We start from the raw sequence: 23294 nt of genomic DNA on the forward strand, positions 1-23294 counted from the left end.
TTCTTGGTAATGATAGAAATTTATTAATGAAAATCATTGCACCTGGCCTGGTATTGGAAGCCAGCATCGTGCATTTAATCCCTCAAACTTCCCCTCCCAAACAGACTGCCAGATTGCAGTCTTATTGCAGACCAACCCTCCTGGCTATGACCAGACCCATCTCCAGGGTCACTGAGCTCCATGACATTTTGAGGCCCTCCAGAGCTGGCCCTGAGCAGGCTCATGTGTTGGCACCAAGTGGGGAGTGAGGCCATCACTGACCAGTTCTGTTCCTATGTGGTGGCACTGAGATCTCCGGGATCCTGTTTGCAGGTAGCTATGGGGTTCATAGGGTGGGGGTCCTCAGCATGGAGAGATCTGAAGACCTCTTGAGTTGCCCCAATACTCATAGTCCATTAGGGTCTTGGCTCTCCCACCTCACCATGTATGTGTTGGCAAAGAGGGGTCTTGAAGGCCTTCCTTTGCTTACGGATGAAAACAAGGGATGGATGCATGGAGCCTGAAGCAGTTCTGAGGGCAGTGGTGAGTTTCTCACAGTCTCATATCAAACTGATATCAAACTTATATTAGGTGAGGCTTTTAGGTGACCTCAGCTTACACTGATGGGAACATCCAGTGTCAATCCAGAGCAGTGCAGGGCTTTTCAGGAGTCACAGAGTGACTCGTGCTGAGCAACATAGCAGATGTCTTCCTGCAGGAATGCAGAGATGCAAAATCTCTTTGCAGACCTGGAGAGTGGTGACCTTCAGGAGCAAGGTAAGAGGAAGACCCTTTCTGGCAAGAGCTCAGTTGAATTGCTAGGCAGCAAGTTGGGGCTTAGCAAAAGACATCTGTAATGCAGGGGAGAGAGCTGACTGAGGCTTCTTATTTAAGAGGTACTCCTAACCCGTGAGATAGCCAGGTCTGCAGACTGCTCCAAGTACCCAGTCTCTGGCTAGAAGAGGTCTGTTAGCTGGGAAAAGCTATGCTACTAAATTAATTCCTTCCAATTTAAGTTAAAACCTGCCAATTAGATGCATAGATAAAAACTGTTCACTTCCCCCAGCTTTGCAAGCTGAGTGCATTACATTCTCCATATACTTGACAGTGCAGGGGCTTTAGTTGCATAAACATAGCACTGCTGAGTTTATACATACGAGCAAGAGCGGAATGTACAGTATGTGCATCGTGTTCCAGGTGGCATTTCTGGGTTAGTCCTTTGATATTTCTTAACTGCTCCTTTCATCACAAGCTTCTCCATGTATGTGGGGTTTCCTGCCATTCTGTTCTAAACTCCTTGCTTCCTCTCTTTATAAAACCCTCTTCCTTTTTCCAGCATAGCAGAGCCTCTCTCTGCTCAGTGTTGCCTTCTGAGATGCCCATGTACCTACAGGGAAGGATAAGCTCGCTGGTTCTCCAGGCACTGCTTGTTCTTTGCAGAGCATCAGCCTGGGCTGCTCTCTTACCGGCTGAAGAATGGGATGTTGACAACAAAATGGATCCGATTGTTTTATTATATATATCTCCCTGCATAATTCACCAGTTGGGCAGGCAGGGTAGTGGGGAGATATTTATAGATACTAGAAATGTCACCAGGGTGCTCATTCTTCATCCTTTGAAAATCATCACAGAAAAGAGTTGGCTGCAAAATGCTACAAGAGGAGAGTGAGTAATTTGGTGCTTCGGGGGGAGAGAAAAAAGTCTGACAGGCATGAGGTTTTCCAGCCATATCTGCCTAAAACAGGCAATTAACTACAGCTGGCCAGGCTATTCATTAGGAGTTATGCATTAGTCAAAGGTGAGCTTTTTCTATTTGTGAGCTCCCTCCACATTGGAGGATCTGTGGTTTGCAGCACATTGGAGTTTGGAGCAATAGGATTTTGGTTTGGCTTGAGCACAGCATCCTGCAGGGTTGTACCTCACTGGAGAAGGTCCAGAGACAGTTCCTTTCCATACCCTGAGTTTGGGGTGTGAGGTGACACTTGGGGGCACACAACCTTATGCTGCACCTTGGTGATGTAGGATTTAGCCCATAGCCATGGCTGGTGATCAGAGTCCAAGTGGTCCCAGTTCAATGCTAAAACCCCTGTCTGATATCAAAGCTGTTTTCATCAGCTTTCAGTGTTTTGTGCTTACCTGCAGAGAGAACAAATGACAACAAATGGCAGCGTTCTCAGCAGTGCTGGCTGGGGTGGGCACAGCTCTTCATCCTGCTGCTGTGGGAGCTACTGGCCTGATGGGCCAGAGGGGAAATCAAGGCGAGTCTGCTGGGCTGGTGCATATTCTAGGACTTGTCCTGATCAAGAAACCACATCTCAGTTTTTAACAAGGAAAAATAAGATTAAAAAATATAGTCCTTTCATTTGCACGGTGCCAACTTTTGAATGCAAAGGGAAACGTGGAACAGACACAAGAAGGGAGAAGTCGGCTGGTGGTCCCTAGATTGGCAAATTTATTGCTGCTGTTAACAGGCACAGGCAATGCCCAGTGATGCAAAGTATTACCGCTCAGTTATTTACAGAACAAAACCAGCTTTAACGTATCAGCCAGATGCGTTCATTTTATAAAGTGACATTAATACATTTAATTAGCAATGGCTTATTAGATTCACATCCATTATTATGCATTGTTTCTTAAATGCCTGTAATTGCCCGAACAAATCTACAAATATATTTACCTTGTTAATGGTTGTGTACCTCATTTAGAAAGCTTTTAGACTGTAGAAGACATTCATGGAGTCATGAACAGCCCTTCTAATTTGAGTACTAGTGTGCCTGTTAGTGCAGAAGGATTATCTAGGACTATAAATAAATACATTATTAGAGGTTTTGCAGCCCACTTACCTATATGCAGACTTTATAAGGTTTTCTTTTGGGATACTTGGACATGATTTATTCTGACTGGAGTCAAAAGCCATAAGGAAAAAGCCCACCTCTGCCTTCAGTATCTTGGCCCCAAGAGTATGGCAGGAGCTGGGATGAGGGGAACCGAGTGCTTTTGTATTTCCAGTGACTGCAACACATCTAGTTTTTGGGAAGGGCTATTTCAGGCCTATTGGAGCTGATTAGGACTGCAAAGAGAACAGAAAGCCCCAAAGAGCCAGAATGGGCCTTTGTGTCCCACTAGAAGCCAAGAGATGGATGTGGTGTGGAAGGGGAGGACTGGTATTGCCTTCTGTCCCACTCAGACCTTGGGCACACCACCACCTGCCCTGGGCTTTGTGAGTGAGACAAATCCCTTATCCCTGATAATTCCACATCAAGACTCTCAATTCCTTAACTCAATGGCCCTAAACCTGTGAGTTTTGCACCCACCTTTGTTGGCACCTTGAGCACACCTCCAAAATGGAACCAGTGGGGCATCCAGCTCTGCTGCTGGAGACAAAGCCGAGCTATGCAGCGTGTCATCAGCTTTGCTGAACAGAGATTTCCACTGCAGTCTCATGCTGGAGAGTCACCAAAACACCTGGTATGTGTGGGACTGGATAAATGGGGAAATGATGATAAGAGACAGGCAGAGTTCAAAGTGCCTTAGCAAATTACACAATGAATGCATAATTGTTGAAGTGAACTAAGAGTTTAGCTGGCTGCTGCCTGGCAGATGAGTTGGCTGGATGTGTCTGCTCTGTCTCTCACAATGGAGACAGGATAAATGTGAACAAAACAATCTTTGGAAACCCTGCCCTGCTTTCTCATCTGCCATTGCTGCGTGCTATTTGTGGAACTGGATTGTTATGACACTGCCTACGCGTTGACTGTGCTGTCTACTTAATAAGCATTTCAATTAATTACTGTAATGTTATTATTGAGAAGAAGCAGCAGATAGGAGGCAAATGATTAGGGAATGAGAAATACATTGCTATCAGAGGTGTCTCACTGAACACAGCCTGGCTTACCTTCCTTCAGAAAGGAGTTTGATGGAAGGACGCAGTGCCTGCCCATGGATGAAAGGAGGTCTTCAGGCTGGGGCTGGGGGAAGGTGCTGGTGGCGAACACAAGTCCCACCCAAGGAGGGACAAGATGATAACTATTCAGTTGGAATAGCTATGATGCTAAGATGTCTTGAACAGCATGGATGTAGGATTTGTCTCTCCTTGTGCAGACCTGAACATTTGCACTATCCAATCAGCCTCCTGGGTATCTCAGTGGCTGCACCGCCAGCCCCTCCTTGGAGGCAACACAGCATATGGGAAGGGGGATGAGGTCTTGATACATCCCAGACAGTCCATTCCTGCTTGCCTACTCTTTCTCCATCTCCTCTGGGCATAGATCAGACCTGGTTTGTGGGCAGTATCCAGTCCAAGCTGTGTCCAGTAGCCAAGGTGAGTGGACACAATTTAAACGTAAGAATAGTTGTAGACCACCTGAGCTGGATCCTCTGAGCTGTGAGGTCCTACTTGCACAATCAAATGAGGCAAGGATGATCCATGGGGGAACAAGGTCTATTCAGGTATGATGGCCTATGGGGAGAATGATGACCCATGGGGGGAATTGTGGACTGTGGAGGAAAGAAGGACCATGAGGGAACCATGGGCCATGGGGTAACCACGGGCTTTTCCTTTCCCAGGGAGGTGGGTAGACTGAACTCCACCTACATCTATATACCACCCTGCTAGGGCAGGGACAGCGCATCCTTGCCCAGCCAGAGGACAGCACACAGCCATGAGGCTGTCCTGCTTGTCACACAGTCAGGTTGAGGGAGTGTGTTACATTGTGATGACCACAGTGCATGCCTCAGTTTCCCCAGTGTACACATCCTCCTTCAGCAGGGATAAGGTGAAGGCAGAGGAGCCTAAAGAAGTGTTCAGTTTGGTACAGATCAGACCTCCAGCAGCTGAGTGGGATTACTCATGTGACAGATGTGGGCAGCAGGCAGAGCAGTGCTTCACCCTCAGCCTCTGCACCAAGGGTGAGGTTCAAAGGCAGCAGGGATTCAAGCTGGTAAAATGCCAGGGAAGATGCACCAGGTTGGCTGTGTCACTGGTGAGGACTCTGCCTGTGGCACTGCAGGTCCCCAGCGGTTCTGTGGACTGAATTGGCCATTATTGGGATCAAGTTTGCTGCTAACCTTAATTAATTCCCTCAAGGCAGCTGAGCCTTGTGCTGGCAGGAGCAGACCTTTCCCCCAAACCCTATTCAGCTGGGGAGTCCCCACCTAGAGAAAGCTGCAGGGTTGGGGTGCCAAGGAAATCATCCCCTATGCCAGTGAGGTCAGAGGTACTAATGGGCAGCGGTGGCTGCGTGATGCTTTCAGGCCAGGACCAGTGCACGTACCCTTAAGTAAAGACTGGAGCCACCAGCTGAGCTCTCATTAATTTTCTGTGATGCTTGGAGAGGCAGCTCTGCTTTCCTCAGCCCGCTGTGCAGCTCTATTACCACCTCTCTGCTGGGAAATCAGGGACAGATCACACAGACCACATCTGCTCTCCGGCACTGCTGGTCCCTCCCTGCCCCACAGCGTGTCCTGAAAACAAAACAAGACAATCTTTAAGAAATGGGATTTGGAAAAACAAAAACCCACAAGCAGAAAAGTGATGGTAAAAACATACCAACTCCTTCTACCTGTTCCCATTTCTCCCACCGTGTGATTCCCTTTGGAAGAAGCCTACAGGGAGCCATAATGTGTGTCACATCGCTGCTTTGGATAAGTGGGAATCAGTCTTGTTGCTCTGATGCAATTTTGAGCATGGGAGGTGAATCCCTCCATGTTAAAACACAGGTGCTAGTACTGGGCTCAACACACTCAGCTGCCCTTCCCATGGCCTTCTGTAGAGCTGAGGATGCCTCACCCAGGCAACACTCACCTCAAAGACTGGGGAATTTCCAAAGGCCCTAAAGCATAAGAGTGTCATGAAAAGGCCACCCGGGGTGACCCAATTAGATGAGGTGCTTAGAAAGGGAGTATGAATGAAAGGCCATATACAATGCATGTAATGCTGAATGGAATGTTAGCAATATAATTACTGTGAGTCATCGAAGCTTTATAGGACATAGGTCTTGTCAAACAAATAAATGATGCAATTACTGGCTGGGCTGACAAAGGTAACTGCACAGATATAATAGAGTTAGTCCACGGGAGGCATTTAATTTCATAATGCATAATGTGCTCATAAAACTTCCTTCAGAAGATGCAGAACAAGGAGGTGGGGATTGGCAGGTTTGGGGAGGAAGGACTCCACCAGGAGCTGTGCTCCCAGCATGCCCTGGCAGTGGAAGGAGCTGATCAATGCTGGCAATGCATCTGAACGGCAGGATGGGAAAAGAAGACATTTGGAGCACAGCAGTTAACTGAGAGCACGTTTGGTTTGGACAACAATTCCTGAGTGCTGACCCATTTATATTAAACTGTGCTTGGATAAGAGCTAAGCAGTAATCCCAGGCAAAGAGATGAGGTGATACTGTCCCTGTAGGTTTAAGATGAGCAGAGATTGACATCTCCTCTGTACAGTTTAACCCTAACCCTAATCCTAACCCTAACCCTAGCCCTAAAACTAAGTCTAAAACTAACCTTCAACCTCAGTCCTAATCCTAAACATAACTCTAATCCTCAGCCTAAGCCTCAAAACTAAAACCAATCCAAACCACAAACTTAAACCATAACCCTAACTGTAAATAAAAGTAATCCCTAACTCCTAACCCCTAAAAGCTAACCCTAACTTTAACCATATCATCTCAACCCTAACGCTAACCCCAATGCTAATCCTGATGCTAACCCAAATGCTAACCATCAAACTATTCCTAGCTCTAACACAAACCCTGAATGTAACAGTATTCTAATGCTAAACCTAGCCCTAAAGGCAACAGAAACCCTATCCAAAACATTACCCTAACCCTAACTGTAACCCTAAACTTAAGCCTAAACCTAACCCTACCCCTATCTTTATCCCTACTTTATCCCTTACACCTCCCCCTACCCCATCCCTATCCCCACCCCTATCCCTATTCCTATTCCTAAAACAAATCCTATCTCTAAGCCTAGCCCTATCCTAACCATATCCTAACACTGAATTCCAACCTCAATACAAACCCTATCCTAACCCTAACAAGTGAAACCCTAATCTTAACCCTTAGCCCTAAACATAGCCATAACCCTGACCCTTAACTTTATCTATAATCCTATGCCTAACCCCTAAACCTAACTCCAACTCTAACTGCAACTCTAGCCCTAAACTCTTAACCCTAACCCTGGGAACTAAGCCCTTATCCTAACCCCTATCCCTAACTTAATTTTAATCCTAACCCTCAACCTAGAATATCCCTCACAGGGCTGTTTCCAGAGATGAAACCACTGTGCTCTGGACTGTGCGCATACAGACTCTGTCTCATTGTGCATTAACCTTGAGGGTAATTGGCTTCTTGCAGATGTTTCAGCATTCCATAGAAGTACTGGCCCTGGCTCTGCTTGGACATCATGGTGGAGCTGTTGACCTCGTAGCCAACAACTTGCTTTGCCTACCTGCACGTCTGATCCTGACCCTCTCTTTCCATACTAGTCAGGCTCTCTTCCCTATCGGTTCGCTCTTTGGAATCATTTGGCCCCGGGTTGTTTGGTTTAGGAATATCTGGTCTGGTCAGTGATAGCATCTGGTGTCAACCCAGGCTGGGCCAGTGGGACAGGAGGAGCAGGGTAAGCCACACGTGTCTGAGAACAAGGGAAGGAACAAGAGGCATCTCCACAAATTAATGAGACATTTGATTGCCAGCTGGGATCTACTTGACTTCAGAGGATCTCTGCATCTGGGAGCAATGCCAGTAGGGTGAGGAATAGAATAACTGGCATGGATTAGCATGGATAATAAAAAAAAATAAGAGATAAAAAGCGCTTTCAATACTGACAGGGAATGAAAGTGGGGAAGTGCTTTGCTGGGGGCAATCTCTTGCCCTTCAGTCTGTATGTACACACCGTGGATTATCTGATTTGAGGTTAAATCTGCATCTAAAGAATAGGCCAGGACTGCTGTCATGTGGGAGGTATTTGAGACAGCTGCCTCCCTACTCTGGTCATCACACGTCACCCAACAATGAATTCATTCATGGGCTTACAATGAGCTGATCCTTATGTCAAGTAGCAGGAGTTCCTCCTAATAGTCTTTGCAGCCCCATCCTCACATGTATGCTAAACCCTTCTGTCTTTTTGTTCATAGACAGATATATGTATACAAATACTCTTTTTGATACATGATTTCAAGGCAGCCAGAAGGGTTGTGTTGGGAAAGCAAGAGGCATCCTTCCTGTGTCCATCTTGAGAGAAGACAAGTAAATGCTCTCATTCTTCCAGGAAGATTGTTTTATCATTGCAACATTGAGAACTGAAGAACCACAGAAGATTAACTCATCTTTTAACTTTCCCTTATGGAGACTGGACTGGAAAATGTGTGTGTGGATGGATGGACCCCTGGTGGTGAGTTAGATAGAGCTGTTGTGCAAACAGCTCTCTCTCTCTGCAAAGACCATTTGGGAACTGGAGATGCTTTCACAATGCCACAGGGGCTGGTTACCATAGCAGGTTGTAGCTGGGATCAAACTGGAGAGCAGTGTGATGGGTGAAATCACACCAGGCTAAGGGTTATTTTCTATAAGAGGCAGCTTGAAAAAGCTGGGAGGTAGTTCACCAGTTCTGTACATCATTGGTACATCTGAACTTTTTTCCCAGTCTGACAACACAACTGGCTTCAGCTCCCAGACATCACTCAGGCTGTTGTCCTTCCCAGTATATTGCAGAGCCTTTCAGAACTTGGTGCTTTTCCCCATTAAGTTACCTGTATTTTGTGAGAACATCGCCTTTCAAGTCTCTTCAGTTAGTTAAACAGATTAAGCTTTTAAATCCTTTGCTTCCAAGTGTCCTGTGCTGACCTCAGCACAGTCATCCCCAGAGGTCAAAGTCAATTCCCTTCCTCAGCCCCTCTCTTCCCTTGACCCCCATCCCTCCCCTGACAGCTCCACACCGTTCCCTCAGACCCTGTTACTGTCCCCAGAGCTCGGCGCTGCCCCTCCACTCCCTCTAAAGATCTATAGGCTGCCATGAGGTCTCCTCTCAGCCTGCTCTTCTCTGGGACCAACAAACCATGGGACCTCAGCTACTCCTTGCACACCTCAGACCCTTCCCCACCTTCATAGCCCATCTTTGGACACTCAGTTTATGTCCTTATCCTGTGGTGCCCCAACTGTGCACAGTACTCAAGGCAAGGCTGCACCAGCACAGAGCAGTGTGGATGTCCATACCCGAATCAGGAAGGATTGTGTGCTGTGGATGTATAGGGGTTTTGTTAATTAACAACAAGCAAGATGGCTGCTGGCTCCTTAGACAATGAGAAATTGCCTCCTGCTAAATGGAAAGCCTTTGAATTCCAATGCACTAGAGCCCGGACACTGACTAATAGGCTTTCCAACAGGTGCTAATTTGAATTTACCTTGGGGAAAATACGTGATGTGGAAGGCAGATGAATCACATAATCCAACATTTGACTAAATCCATTTCTTGAGCTCTTTGATCTCTCCAATTATCTGCTACCAAGCCGCCTTGGGAAAATATATTCAAACTTTAACAGGAGTGTGTAAGAATCATGAATTGTCACCCTCAGCACTCACGGTTAGGCCAATAAAAAGGGCAGCAGGCCTAACACAGCCTGGCATGTCTTGGAGATGAATGATTGCCATTGCTGACCATATTCCATCAATGCCACATCCTAACCAGCACGCTACAGGCTGCAGCAGCCCCCAGATCTCCCTGTTGTTCAAACACTCCGGAGGTTACTCACAACTTGGGATGACTTGTTGGGAAGGCAAAAATGAGCCCTTAACTGGTTGCTGGAGCCAACACAAAGCCGTGCCTTGTGCAGGCAGGGCCATCTCCGAGTGCAGACGCTTTGCTGGAGGCATATGGCTGTTGTGAGTTATTAGGGATAGGGTTAACTTTTTGGGTAGGCTTATGGTGTTAGGATTAGGATTAGGGGTTAGAATTAGATCAGAGGCCCTGCAGCAACAGCTGTTTGGGGAGTTGGCCGTGCCGTGTGTGACCAGTATGCTGCAAGGCTCCTCCATCTAAATCAGGGCTGTAATGTGTTCCCATCCACTCACCTGCACATAAAGGTAGCACTGAGATGGCTGTGCTTTGCAGATGGTGAAACAGCCCAGCCCAGAGAGGCAGAGCGAGCTGACATGACCTACTAGCTGCAATAACCTGGTTCCAGCAAGTACCAGCCTGTGGGGGCTGAGCCAGTGAAGGGCATTACACCAAAGTATGAGCTGGCTGCCAAAATTCCCCTGTTGGTAAAGCTTTTGTTGGTATGGCTGGCTGATTGTTCAAGCTAACTATCCATGCCTCCCACCTGAGCTTCCTCAAATATGCTCCACCCATGTTCCACCTTCCCATACAGTCCTGGTTTTCCCACCTAGTTCTTGGAGATTGGAGTAAGAGCATCTCTTCAGATCCCACAGACAGGGGATGTTTCTGTGTAAACACAGGCACTAAGAAAGCCTGGGTAAATGCATCTACTTTGCTCACAGCAGGCAGCTCCATTTGTCTTTAATGAGCGCTAGCACGCTCTCCTGCTATCAGTCATAGCAATTACTCTGGACTCACCAGTTATATACAGAAAGCTTGGATAACCAGCTAACAGCCTGTGACACAGCAAAGCACATGTTGGCAACAATGTCACTGTGCCAAGGCCCTCATGCACACAGGAATGTGTGCACAATGACTTTATGTGGACACTTAGGGCAAGGCATGGGGACCCTGGGTTTCCTGCTGCAGGTGAAGGGCACTTTGCTGCTGGCTGCCCACCTGCAATAGTGGGTTAGCACAGGCTGCTGCTACATAGCGGAATAGCAAGTGGAGACCCTGCCATGCTGGCAGCTTTGAGGTGCCTTCTACAGATGGACAGCAGGCTTTGTGGAGCTGCTGCCATCCCTGGGCTTTCCCGCAGAAGCATGGTTTTGTGGCAAGAGAAATCAATGACCCTGCATGCACAGGAACAGTAGAATTTGTCCTTGTCTGTTTTGAGACTTCCTCCCTTGAGACCTTCTCCGCATTGGTGTGCTTCTTAGCACTACATAATAGACATCTTGTGGATCGCCTGGAGCTGCAGAGGAGTTGTATGGGCAGACAACTCTCACAGAGCACAAGAGGCAAGAAAATTGCTGCCAGTGGTCTGCAGACAACAGGAGTGCTGCGGCTGCTATAGATCAAATGGACAGAGCTGAAAGCAAATCTCTGGCATAGGTCTGCACTGTGTAGTCTCATGGGGCCTGTCTGTTGGAAAACACAGCAAATCCTCACTGAGCTGCTGCCGAGAGGTCCCTGGGGAAATGCTAATGAACATTTTCAATCTTTCACTGGTCTCTCTGCAAGCCCTGTATGGTACCTCTCAATCCTCCCACAGGCACTGGGGGATTGCAGAACCATCAGCCTCCCAGGGAGCATGGGGATGAGCTGAGCAGGGGTTTGAGCAATTCAGGATATCAGAATAAAATGCTGAGAAGTGAAGACTGGTTTTTTTTTTCACAAGTGTTCCTATTCTTATCATCGGCAGGTCTAAAAGGCAGATCCACCAAAACCAAAACAATATTCTACTCTAAATGTTACAAAATAAAATGTGAATTGTATGTGTGATGGAGCTTCTAATGGGCTTCAAAGGAGATGGAGAACAGCAGCCACGTATCAAAGATGGAGGTTATAACAGGAAGGATTCTTGCAGAAGACATCATAATTGACAGCACGTTAATTGGAACAGAGCAATGGCTTATTCAGATGATTTTATGTGCCTACATAAAGTAAGCTTCCTGTTTCCTATATAAAGTAAGCATGGCTTCCTGTTGCTCAAGGTGCTCTTGCTGCTTCCCAGCACCTGCTTTAGCCTGGTTTTGAGTGTACTGTGTTCATCCACACACAGGCTGGGTAGATTGGAGATCCAGAAACAAGCAGGAGTTTCCTATCAATCCTATGCCTTCATAGAACCACTGCTGAGCCTACAGAACACAGGGGGAGGAAAACTTTGCACCTGCAGCTTCTGAATTTGCTTGGGTTACAGGGACAGGACTGGGACAGGAGAAAGACTGGGGGGATCTGGGGGGTATATATTCTGGCAGATGACATATGAAAGACAGCACTGATTTTGGGCCTCATTTTCTGAATGAGATGGCCCTCAGTTTGCAGGAATTCATAAATTCAACCGAGGTTCTTCCTTTAAGTCCCAAAGATGCTGCATGTTTGGGAAGATGTCAATCTTTCCAAATTGGTTCACTTTATAAGCCTGGCCCTGAGAGTGCACCAACATCGTACTATTACCTTTCCTGGAAAGGAGTCTTTCCTTTTTCAGTGGAGGATGTGAAATGTGGGCAATAAAGAAGGCATATTCTCAGGACCAGCTCTAGAAATATGTCTTGTCTGCTGTGAGCACCAGGCTGCTGAGAGAGCAAGGAGAGACAAAGAGGACGTTGGCTCCATTACATTAGAGAGCACTACTCAGGGCAGCAGTGAAATCAGGTATCACAGGATCTGGGCATTAGAATCAGAAAATAACCAGGTTGGAAAAGGCCTCCAAGATCATCTACTCCAACCATGTACCCACCACTGACCACCACCATTTCTCACATTTCTCCTCTGTCTAACATAAAACTACAAAATCCCTAAGCAGATTCAGCTCCAAAGGAGTTCTGAGACAGCAGTTTGGCACTAAATCTTCTGAAAGACAATGAAATCATTGCTGAGGTTATTCCTACCTTGATGCAATCTTGTGCCAAGCAAGGAGAGACCCTGATTAGGTGAACGAAAATGATTTCTTCCTCTCCTACAGCAAACGTGAATAGTTACTGCAGGGCAGAGGTGCGCTCCTGCTTTGGCAGGTGCTGAGCTCAGTCAGCAGCCTGAAGTCCAAGTTAAAGTTACTCAAAGTGCTTCCCAAAGCTTGAGGCCGAAGGGAAGAGCTGGCACTTTGACAAGGAGGAAGATGGGGCACCGAGTTGTATTCCCAGTCTGCTCCTGACTCACTGTGTGACTGGGGTGAGTCACTTCCGAAGGTCTCTCCTTCTGATGTCCTCTCTGCTCTGCAGGGAATCACAGTGCTCCTGGAGGCTCTTGCAAAGCTCCATTCATTATTAAATGCCTTTAAGTGTGCTAGTGCCTGGGAGGGAGGGCCCTGTGGAAACAGCCCTTCTTCATGGGCAGGAAACTCATCCGTGTTTGAAGTGAGCTTCAGCTCACAGAAGAGCTCAACAAATTGTGGGTTTTGCCTATGAAAATAGCTGAGAGAAAGGTGAAATTTTCTTCAAAGGATTACTGAAGCAACGAGGCTTAGCACTAGCAACCACACTGCATTTATTACAACAAGAGACATCACTGATCTAGTCAGAATGTCTTATAATCCACCACTGAACCCAGCTCCCAACCAAAGAAATGGGGTTTGCTGAATCAGATTTGCTTTTCAGAAGAGAAACCACTCGGTTTTTGAAACTGCCTGTACTCCAAAGCTTCACTTTTTGTTGATAATTTTCAGCACCAGCACCTCTGGCTTCAGGTTCCACCAGCTGGTTCTTCTGATGCTGGATTATAGAGCTCTTATTACCCTTCATTTCCACTTCCTGCAGGTGCTTGCACCTCTTAACCTCTTGCTATGAACTAAAATGCTGAGCTTTGTAAAAACCTCACTGAAAAGCTTTTTCCCTACTCAGACATGGTTTGGACTGCTTCTCCATCTCTGTCTGCCTTAGAAGCCCTGCTCCAATTCATGGAGGTCTGGTTTCCTTTGTGAATTATGGCATTTCTTGTTCAGAAGGACCCAGAGCACCCTTGGCTCAGAACTTTCCTCTTCTATTGCTCTTTGCTTGCAAAGCCCACCCTGTCTCCTGTAACTTCCAGGAGCATCAGTATCATTTCTGGGTTGCTAAACTTGGTGTTGAAAAGCATGTGGTCTTATGCTAAGCTCTGCCAAATACCACTGGCAACAGCACTTCAGAGGCAAAACCCACTTTTGAGATGTCCTGCTGCACCACTTTAACATCAGCTTTCTCAATAACATGTAGTGATAAAAGCTTGATCAGGTTGTCAAGCAGCATGTGATCGAATACTATAGAAAAGGCTAAACTTGCTGTGTCTTTCACTGATCAAATTTTAGTAACACTAGAAAATGAATTCAAGTTTGTTTGGCAAGGTCTGTTTTCCCTAAATGAATGTTGTCAGGTGTTAATTATTCTGAAGTCCTTTAATTCTTCATCATTTTTCAATGTCTCTTCAAAGCAACTGAGACCAGGGCTGGTTATTAGCTTTGAGAAACAGTCACATTTGTGGTGCTGGAGTTAGGGACACTGGGACTGTGCCAGCAGCCATGTGAGGAGGGAGCACCAGGACCTTGCAGTGGGAGTGACCCATGACCAAGCTGTCTCCATCAAAGAAAAGAGGCAGTTGGCAAAATTCAGGTCCCCAGGTGACTCCATACCCATGCCATCATACCATCCTCAAGTCCTACCAGACAACAACCTTTTGTTCGGTGGTTCCCCTGCCAATCACTGGCCTCAGACCTCAGTGTGGACCTCTACTGTGTGATGGGGACCATTTTGCCCTGCCCTCACCCCATGGGACAGATCTGCCATAGCAGCTCTGTGTGCTGGAGAGCACTCCTTGGAGAGAAGGTGGGTCTTCACTGACACACAGAATGGGCCTATGCTCTTCACCACAGTACTGAACTCAGTTATTACTGGAAATGGAAGCAGCAGGATTTATTGCTTTTTGAGGTAAGAATTGGCTCCGGCTTCAACTCAGTCATCATTGGCTCTCAGCACAATAAATCCTGCTGTTCTTCTCAACGCCTTTTATGGGAAGTGGAGAAATTAGCTAATTCCCCATTGCTCCCTCCCCACTTATTAGTGCTACAAAGGATTGGGTAATTATGGATAGAACCGCCAGGCAAAATGAAACTTTGCCATTAAAAATGCTTTTTAATTAACTCTGCTGGGTTCATGTGTTTCTTAGGAACTGCTGATTATTCCTTGTTGACTTTGAGCTCTGCTTTTAGGGCAATAGAAGACCCTAAGCACCAACCCAGCCATAGGGGTAGGAAAAGGGACATCTTCCCCCCGCACTTGCCCTGGAAAATGATTTATCTTTTCTTGGTGGCAATGAGGTGTTGCATCTCAGAACTTCGTTAATCTATTTAAACTGAGCAGCAAAGGAAACAGACAGTGATGAGGAAAGACCAAAGAGGATCTTGGTGGGTGAGGGAAGGTGATGTGGTCACCTCTGCAACAAGGGAGGTGGAGGGGAAGGATCTCCAGAACACAGCACTCTTCTAGAGCTCCATGTAAGCTGTGGATTTGCAGAGGTGGGACAAGGGCAGAGAAGGACAGGGGGCAGAGATGTGACATCAGATGAGGAGAGTTTCTCCCAGAGCTCAGCCCCATGGGGACTGGCTGCCAGCAGCTCTGTGCTGGGAGGGAAGCACCTGCCCTCCACTGTCCTGCCCCCACAGTGTATCCTGAAAGCCTTCTGATGCCTCAACAGTGTTCATATCCAGAAATCCTTCCCAATTTCCAACAATCACATTATTGTAATGCAATATAATTTGCATGACGCTGAAAGCAAATTAATATGAATATCGAAATACAAATTTTGGCACTTCCTCTGCTAAAAATTGGGAAAAAAGGAGAAATACTCTTCCACTTCATCCTTGATGGTAGTGGTGAGGGATGCTTAGTGAGGGACGTGCTCTGGCTTCATTGGCACTGCTCACATCTCAGATGACTGATGAGGAAATTCCTGCATGTGCAGTCCTGCCAACAGCAAAAGCCAAGCCCCTGCTGAAGCCTCCAGTGCTATGGGGCATTTCACGAGTTATGGCTTTGCAGAGCAAGGCTTTCTAGATGGAGAGTGAATCACAGCTTGCCAATGTAAAATTAAAGGAGGCCAATTTAAAAATAAAACCTTACAGGCCAGCATGACAAAATTTTACAGCATATAATAATGTCTCACTTCTTCCCCCTGCTATTTTCTGGCATGATGATGAATGCAATAAATAAATACATAAAAATAATGACTCTTCCAGACCTTGTAGCTTTCATTTTAATAGGTGCTATTTAAGTACACACAGAAATATAGATATCTACCTTTCAAACGCTGGTTACAAAGGTTGGGAAGGCTGCCAGGAAAATGGCCTTTTATTTTTTCCCCAATAGATATCAAAAGGAAACAATTTATATGTTGAAATTGCCTTTATTTTTGAATCCATAAATATTCGTTACTGACAAAAGTGGAAAAATCCTTAAGACTAAATTTTACTAAACTGATAATATTTTTGTTTACAGTACATACAGAATGTGCTTTTACGGGTAAGTATAACAACAAGAATAATACAGAGAAAAACAGTCAAATACTGCTCGTCTTGAAGCCTCTTTAATGGTTAACCAAGAGTCTGTGCAAAGTTATAGATACAAACGTACTTCCTCTTCAGTACTACTGTATAATAAACATGGAATCCATAAACTGGGCTAAAGCACAAAAATATCCACTTAACCCCTCTTAGGAAATATTGTCCCCCAAACTAAAAATATTACAGTAAGAAGTGTCTTTCTCGGAGCCAAGGAATTCTTGCTACAAAAATGCCTAACAGGTTTACAGACAGAAGGTTGGGAGTGGATACAAAGCACATGGGCAGAGGGTGGGGATGGGGCAACACGTGTCTCCTCCGGCCGAGACCTCCTGGACATCACAGGTCATGGTGGAGGTGTGAGACGTTGCCTTCCTTGCTGCTGAGATTTCATTTCCAGATTTATTCCGACACGCTCCTGTCATCGGTCTGAGTCTCCCCTCACCACCGAGAGGTGAAGTGTAGGTTGGTTTTCCCAATTGGGATCTGGGCTCTTTGAGGGCACCTCCTTGGCAGCCTTGAGCCAGTTAGGAGAAGCTGTGAGCAGCACCTTCCACCATCTGTTCACAACACACGAGCAACCGTTCTCTAAGAAGCAGCCCCAGCACAGGCTTATTGCTAGCAACACTTTGTAGGACAAATATTTCAGCCTCCTGCTCACATATTCCCCCCACTAACTTCTTACTGGACTGAAATATACTTGGACGTGAAATCTGTATGTGTTAAATATAATTCAGCTGAGTTCGAAACAAAACTAAGCTACTTCTCCATCACGTGAACTGCAGATGGCAAATTGTTAACAAACTAGAATGCTTACTTCAAACACAATTAAAGTTACCCTGTTTCATGGTGATTTCATTTGATGTGGAGGAAGAAGGTGAAGAAATCTTCCCGCTGATTAGGACCTACGTATCTCTTACAAAAACTCAACGCAGGCTCTTGCAGACTTGTGGTGAGAAAGCTTCTGATAGACCAAAGCAGAGAAATACGCATGCTCAAAGCCCAGATTTATGGGATTAGCACTGCAGCCAGCTGGGTTAGCAGAACATAAATCTAGGCCAGGAAAGGAGGGCTTATTTCTGCATAACTTTTTCTCCCACCCACCCCCGTCCCCAAGAAAGAGAATCTCATTTATAAAAGGAACATTAAAACTCTGAAAAATATTTTGTTTTTCCTTAAAATGCAATTCACTGTCATTAGTAGCCTTCTATGACAAAACTTCTGTTCCATATGGTCACCTGCACAGTTCATTAAAAACAGTTTTCCACATTTCAAAGAGTGGGTCAGTACATTTTGGAAGGTTAGATTGATACAGGGTCAATTAGAACTTTACGACTGCATTTTACGGTATGTACGTATAGATGCGTGTTTATGTGTATACCCATAAACATACACGTATCTGTATCAATTGAGATATGTAATTATATAAAACCCAGTGCAGCGCACTATTAAGTGTCGCTGCTTGGGGAATGCAAATAATTATCAGTTTGTAGGAAAGAATATAAACCTTTCTACATCACCCTCCCCCAGTCCCTGCACATGCACACTTGGAACTGGATGCTCCACAGATGTATTTCCACCTGTGAGTTGGAGAAAAAGACAGATCAATTCTTCAGAGTACATTAGATTAATCAAGGCAGATCATATCTTACTGTACAGAGGAATGTGACTGCTTCCTGCTTTTGTCCTGAGTGCAGAACGAAATGGGGACTCAGACAAGAGGAGAAAGCAGGAAAGTCACAGTGCAGGTAACAGTGTTCCTCAGAGCTGCTGCCTGCTAGTGGGAGCATGACCAGAAGGAAAGCAGTGTGAAGTCTGGGGGGCTGCATCCCCCCTACCCCAGCACTCTCGTTCTGGATAGACTGGATTGCAACACATCAGACACGATGTGGCAGGACAATGGTGACAAACAACAGTAATAAAAACGTTTTTCTCTTCTACAGTGTCTGTTGTGAGAGGGTCTCAAAGCACTTCAAAGACATGGTATGGACCCTCATAATGCCTCTGTGGAATAGGAAAGTGTTGCTATATCATTGTGTGTTGACAACAGAAAACAGAAATGCTAGGGACCAGACCATGTACCATGACTCCCAGTCTTGGACCAAGTGCCATTTTGGTGACAAACCCTCAGAAAAAGGAGCAAAGTCATGTAAGAACACCTGTATGTGCTGACATGCCACTACTTTATCTACCAACCCATTCCAACACACAGTGCCCAGAAGAAGTTGCAGCCATTCGGGCCTTGTTGCCTTCTGAAAGAAATTTGCTGAAATTTGTCTGGTAGTGGCAGTCTCAGGAGAAATTTGGCTTAGAAAGGCTGTTTGATAGTTCTAACAGGACACAACTGCTTGAAACTGTTGTGTGGGTGGAAGAGGTGAAGAGATGGGGACAAGATTTCTTTGGAGGATTATCGACAAGTTAGCAGAAGGCCTGTGATGTTGGTCAGTCAGAATAAGAGAAGGCGCAGAGGTGAAAAGGCCTGGGGCACAGTATAGCATGGGCTACTTGGATGGAAAGCTTCCATATTTGCATCTGGTCCAGCAGCTTCTTAGTTGACAAACTGAACACTTAGACAAAGATGAGAGCTTGGGACAAACAGCTATAGAGATGGAGAGTGTGTTGACCTACCCAGAGCCTCACATGGTTGCTTCTGGTTCTCCAGCTCTGCCACCTCAGCTCCTGCAGACTTTAGGGTGGACTCTCCTCTCCCACAGTGTTCACATCTCTCTGCTTGCAGAGGGGAAAATCCTGGCTTTGTCTGGAACAGAAATGAATGGAAGAGCCCTGGAAACTTAGCAGGGACTGCCTCCCTGTCAGTCATGTGTATTTTTCTTCTCTTCAAATCAATCACAAACTTCTGGCTGCAAGGAATGAAGTGAAGAAATATCCCATGACTGAACTGAGGAGCTGGGAGGTAGTCAGGGGAGAGGAGTGTCCATCAAAGCAAAAGGTCAGAAGATGAGGTGTGAGCCTTTTCTCACTTGTTGCTCCCACACCAATAGACTTCAACTCTGATCCACACACAGTTCTGTTTTTTGCCCAGAACGGCTTTGCCCAAGGCTGCATGGTAATGGCCACTTAGATCACATATAGGTCCTTATTTGGTCCTTTCCAGCTCAGTTTCCGTCAAACAAAGCCCCAGTACTTCTCTCAAAAGGAGTCTATTCCAAACACAGTCTCCATCAGCTGGGGAAGAAAGCCCATGAACTAGGAGCAGCAACCACAGCATGGTCTGGGAAAGAGAAGGGCCTCAGTTCTCTTTTGAAAACTATCACAGTGAAAGCCAACATGGCCACCCCACTGAAGCCTATTTCTCACCTGGAATAGACAGCATGCTCCTCCTGCCTATCCTGCACCAGAAGAACCATCATGAGCCCCTGCATGAGTCTCAGGCTTACAACCTACAATCACTGTATGCAGTATTGAGCTGGGAACATCATTAAGGCCAAGAGGCAGGAGGTATTTGTGGGGAGGAGGAGGACAGAGCTAATTTAGACAGTGTTTGCTTAAGAGCAAGTTGAAAGTGACTCAGGGTGAGGACATGAGAGAGATGTGCCGTATGGAAATGTGTTTACAGTCTAAAGTCAGTCATCCTTTTACACCACAGAGGGATCGTGCCTATCCTTTAGATTGGTGCATGGGTGCACATGTGCTGGGGCTCTGAGTTCACACCATGGACAGCTACAGCACTGGGGCTGGGTGGCCTTCAGAACTGGAGACCCTTTCCTGGCCAAAGAAAGTTCTACTGTGAGTTGGTTCCACAGGATTTGAAAGGAGCACAAATAAAAGGAAAACAAATAATAATAATTTAAAAAGGAACGACAACAACAATGACAACAACAAAAATCCAGAGCAGATCTCAATCTGTGTAGAAAGCCAGAGGTAAAACCCTCACAAATTCTGGGCCCACTAGTCTATTCTTAAAAGATTTTACAAATATACATTATCTAATTACCATTATATCGGATATAAACATGCCCGTTTATTATAGTTATGCTGGATATATAATTTATATGCATGAAATGGAACGGAATGAAATGTCTGTGTGGTTAGAAGTGGGACTCGGTGGAATTGGAATTTGGAAGGTTTCTTCTGGGGCCATTATATGGTAAGACAAGCATGGAAAATTACCAACTTGCTTTTCTGTAGACAGGTACTCTCTGTTCTGCTAAGGTCTGGAAAGAGATTTGCTACATACAGTGTTCTAGGTCACAACTAAAAGAAAGAAACACGTTGCGAAACAGGAATTGGACTGGTGGAAAATGCTGTCAGGGAAAGAAACTCCTGGGGAGAAATTCAGATGAAACCCACAGTAGCCTTTCCTGGCAGGGGTGTTGGTGGAGTCAGCACTGCCCCCAGCGCAGGTCAGCAGAGTGAAGCTGAACAAATTCTGGCACTAAAGCCTCAGCAGTGGCAAGAAGCTGGAGGAGAGATAGGCTGTTCCTCCTTCCTATTTACATGTTGGAGACAGTAAGATAATAGAATGAGTGGAGAAGGGGTCTAACAAGCATTTCAGTATATTTGTGCTTATTGAACACATCAACCCCACTACTTCCTACACTGAGAGAGCAGGCGATTTGTAGGCACTAGTATATTTTTTTTTATCTTATGAGTATATTTAATATAAACTAAATCTTTATTTCTCAGCCAGGCTATTCTTGTCCCTAGATCTGCCAGTCCCTTAGGAAAGTCTGCCCTTGAATTTGTTCCAAGGGTGAGGAAGAACAGATGGATGGGTGCTGGCTGGTACTGAGTGGTCTGGAGGTGATCCTCAGCTGCCAGAAGCTGACCTACTTGCTACTGAAAGGTCAGCCGTGAAGACTGGCATGAGGGATGAGAACAGGGCCCCTTCCTGCCAGGATGGAGCGCTGCATTTCCTCCTCCCTGTCATGGGCTGCATGAGACTGGTTCTGCTTGTAGCAGCTGAAAAGTCTTAAACTGATAAAAATAATAAGATAATGTAGGTGAGCCCTTGGAAGGAGCCATCTACTTACTATGGCTTTCTTTGACAGAAACTGATGCACGTCAGGAAGTTTCCTCCATTATCCCTCACTATTTTCAGTTTGGTTGGGTTCTTCTTATGCAATCGATGTAGAGGCGACTTTAAAAACAATGTGGATGGGACTGCCAGAGAAATCTTTCCAGACACTGAGTTATTAGAGGTTATCTTGGCCTATAAGGCCACTGCAGTATGGGGTGCTGTGGCCACCCCAGTCCTTGATGAATATCTACAATGCTTGAAGTCATATCAAACAGTCACTTCTGTTTTGCTCGCTGTGCGGTAGTGGTGGTGGTGTCCTGGAATATAATGCAGTTGTTCTACCGTGTTGTGCCGTCGGGAGGCGAACGCTTGGCGCTTGGCGGATGTTGGGTTCATCCCTAAGGTATTGTACAAGTTATTTGAGGCACTAGGATGGGAGTGCATTTTTGTCATCCTGTAGCGATCCAAGACAGGTGTTGAAACAAAGACGTCTGTGTGTGACAGTGCCCGTGACATGGACTGCTCGGGGTATCCCGACCGCTCCGGGGAGAGCAGAGGGTCCTGGGAGTGGAGACGCTCCGCGGACAGAAGCTGTTCATCTGAGAGGATCCTTTCATAGGACATGCTAAACTCCTCAGGCATGATCCTCTCAGGAGACAGCACCCTGTCCTGGGACATGGCCCTGATGGGACGGCGGGGCCTGTCCCTGTGGTTGGTCTGTTGAGACATTTTGATGACGTTGATGGGGAGCGTGCCCCGGGCTGCCAGGTCAGGCAGGTGTCTCCTCCTCATGTAGTACTCATCAGCCTCTTTGTCAGCTGTGGGAAAAGAAAGGGAACAGTTAGAAATGTCAGCGTGATGTCCCACGGGGTGAGAATGGGTTTCACACAGCCATGCAGAAGCCTCCCAGTAAGACCTGAGGGCTGTCTCTAGCAGCTGGGCATGAACATCCATGCCTGGATGCTGCCTGATAGAGGAACACGAACCCCACGTGGGTTGTGTGGCCATGGGTTTATCAGCTATAATTGTGTGCAGACAGGTGTAATTCTCTTTGTGATGCATCACACCTTTTTGCACAACAGACATAACAGACTCTGTATACTGCTGAGTCCAGACCATGGTACCACACGGTTCACACAAACAGCAAGTTATGGAGAAGTGATCCAGCATCACCTTCACAATACATTTACAAAAAGCATAGAGAAAGCAAGGTGAGACAGGCAGTTTCCCCATTTGGGGAAACCCATACCTCTGGCCTCAGGTACGGATGGGCTGTGAAACCCTTAAGCTATCTCAAAACATTGTTAATTACTATTCTTGAGTATTTGTAAATGTGCTTATTAAGTGTCTCTGGTGGGTATGGGATGTTCGCCCTGAGATGTTGAATCATATGCCTGAGGTTTTATTTTCCAGTGCTTCTATACACTGCTTGATACTGTGGAGTTTATCTCATGGAACGTTGCTTGCTCAGTTTGCTTCTTCTCTGCCTTAAATGATCTCTTTGTTGCAGAGTTCTTTTTGGATTTCAGACAAATACTTCAGCCTCAGGGAGGGTTCTACCTGCTGCAGATACATCCCAGCATACTCCTTAAATCCCAGAGCAGATGGAATGACCTGATTCAAACAACTTGTGGTTTGAAGATGAAGGAAAAACCCAGCTTTCTGGTAAAACACTTTGATGTTCATATCCTTTATGCTGGGAGAGTAGAACTACCTGGCTGGAAGGTGGACCATCAGTCTTTGGGTTTCAAGACAGCACAGCTTGTGGACCATCATGATGTACCTGTGACTGCAGGTGTAAAGCATGGAGCACCAGTCCCTTATCAGGAATATACTGTCTTTAAATAAAAGTTTCCAACAGTGTCTCCATGGTCTGGGGGGGTAGAGGTGTGTCTAGAGCTCAACACTGAGAATCTGTATGTGTCTTTCTCCTCCATTTACTTTTCTGAGATGTTTTCTTGATGTGTCTGGCTCATCAGT

The 23294-nt window shown here is 46.1% G+C and overlaps 1 protein-coding gene across 4 annotated transcripts in view; it reads right to left on the reverse strand.

Moving 5' to 3' along the window:
• Window positions 1-16011: 16011 nt before the first annotated feature.
• SHISA6 (shisa family member 6) overlaps window positions 16012-23294 on the reverse strand; it is a 193686-nt gene continuing 186403 nt past the window's right edge. For all 4 annotated transcript variants that reach the window (XM_085522728.1, XM_015880061.3, XM_015880060.3 and 1 more), the window contains one exon: window positions 16012-22132. In XM_085522728.1, the coding sequence (XP_085378854.1) occupies window positions 21582-22132 (551 nt within the window). In that variant the 3' untranslated portion in view covers window positions 16012-21581. The remainder of the gene's footprint in view (window positions 22133-23294) is intronic.

Source organism: Coturnix japonica, chromosome 23 (assembly GCF_054131305.1).
Source record: "Coturnix japonica strain WE chromosome 23, WE-NBRP24, whole genome shotgun sequence".
NCBI classification, from domain to species: domain Eukaryota; kingdom Metazoa; phylum Chordata; class Aves; order Galliformes; family Phasianidae; genus Coturnix; species Coturnix japonica.